Source organism: Tupaia chinensis, unplaced genomic scaffold (assembly GCF_000334495.1).
Source record: "Tupaia chinensis unplaced genomic scaffold, TupChi_1.0 Scaffold148801_1, whole genome shotgun sequence".
In the NCBI taxonomy this organism is placed as follows: domain Eukaryota; kingdom Metazoa; phylum Chordata; class Mammalia; order Scandentia; family Tupaiidae; genus Tupaia; species Tupaia belangeri.
The window spans coordinates 563281-563677 of NW_006208648.1; the positions used below are offsets into that span (position 1 = coordinate 563281).

General features: G+C 66.0%; 1 protein-coding gene across 1 annotated transcript in view; it reads right to left on the reverse strand.

Annotated features, from left to right (window-relative positions):
* Positions 1 to 92, reverse strand: part of ADGRA2 (adhesion G protein-coupled receptor A2) — a 26306-nt gene extending 26214 nt beyond the window's left edge. Inside the window, exon 1 of the mRNA XM_027769148.1 lies at positions 43 to 92. Within this exon, the coding sequence (XP_027624949.1) occupies positions 43 to 92 (50 nt within the window). The remainder of the gene's footprint in view (positions 1 to 42) is intronic.
* Between the last annotated feature and the right edge of the window lie 305 nt (positions 93 to 397).

Consider the following 397-nt stretch of genomic DNA (forward strand, 5'->3'; position numbering starts at 1 on the left):
CTCCAGGCTCCCACTGGCCGCCCACCGCGCCAGCCAGCTCACTTGTTCCCCTTCCTCGAGTTCCCCAAAGGCTGGATCCACAGGGGTGGCATCGGGATGCCCCTTCCTGCCCTCCCCAGCTCTGTCCATACTAAGCCCGGGGCCTGGTGTCCACAGCCTGGAGGCAGGAGGGGAGCTGCCTTTCCTGGGTCTGCACACTCTGATGTGACCGGAGTCCTCACTGATGGTGGCCACTCCCAGCCCTCCACGGCCGGCCCAGAGCCCGCGACGTCCCCGGGCCCTGCTCTTGCCTGCTGGATGCCACAGCAAACCGCAGTGAGCCCTGGTTGTGGGCGAAGCCAGGCCCCAGAGCCCTGTTGATGTTTCTGCCTGGATTTTGGTGAGGACAGAGGCCCCA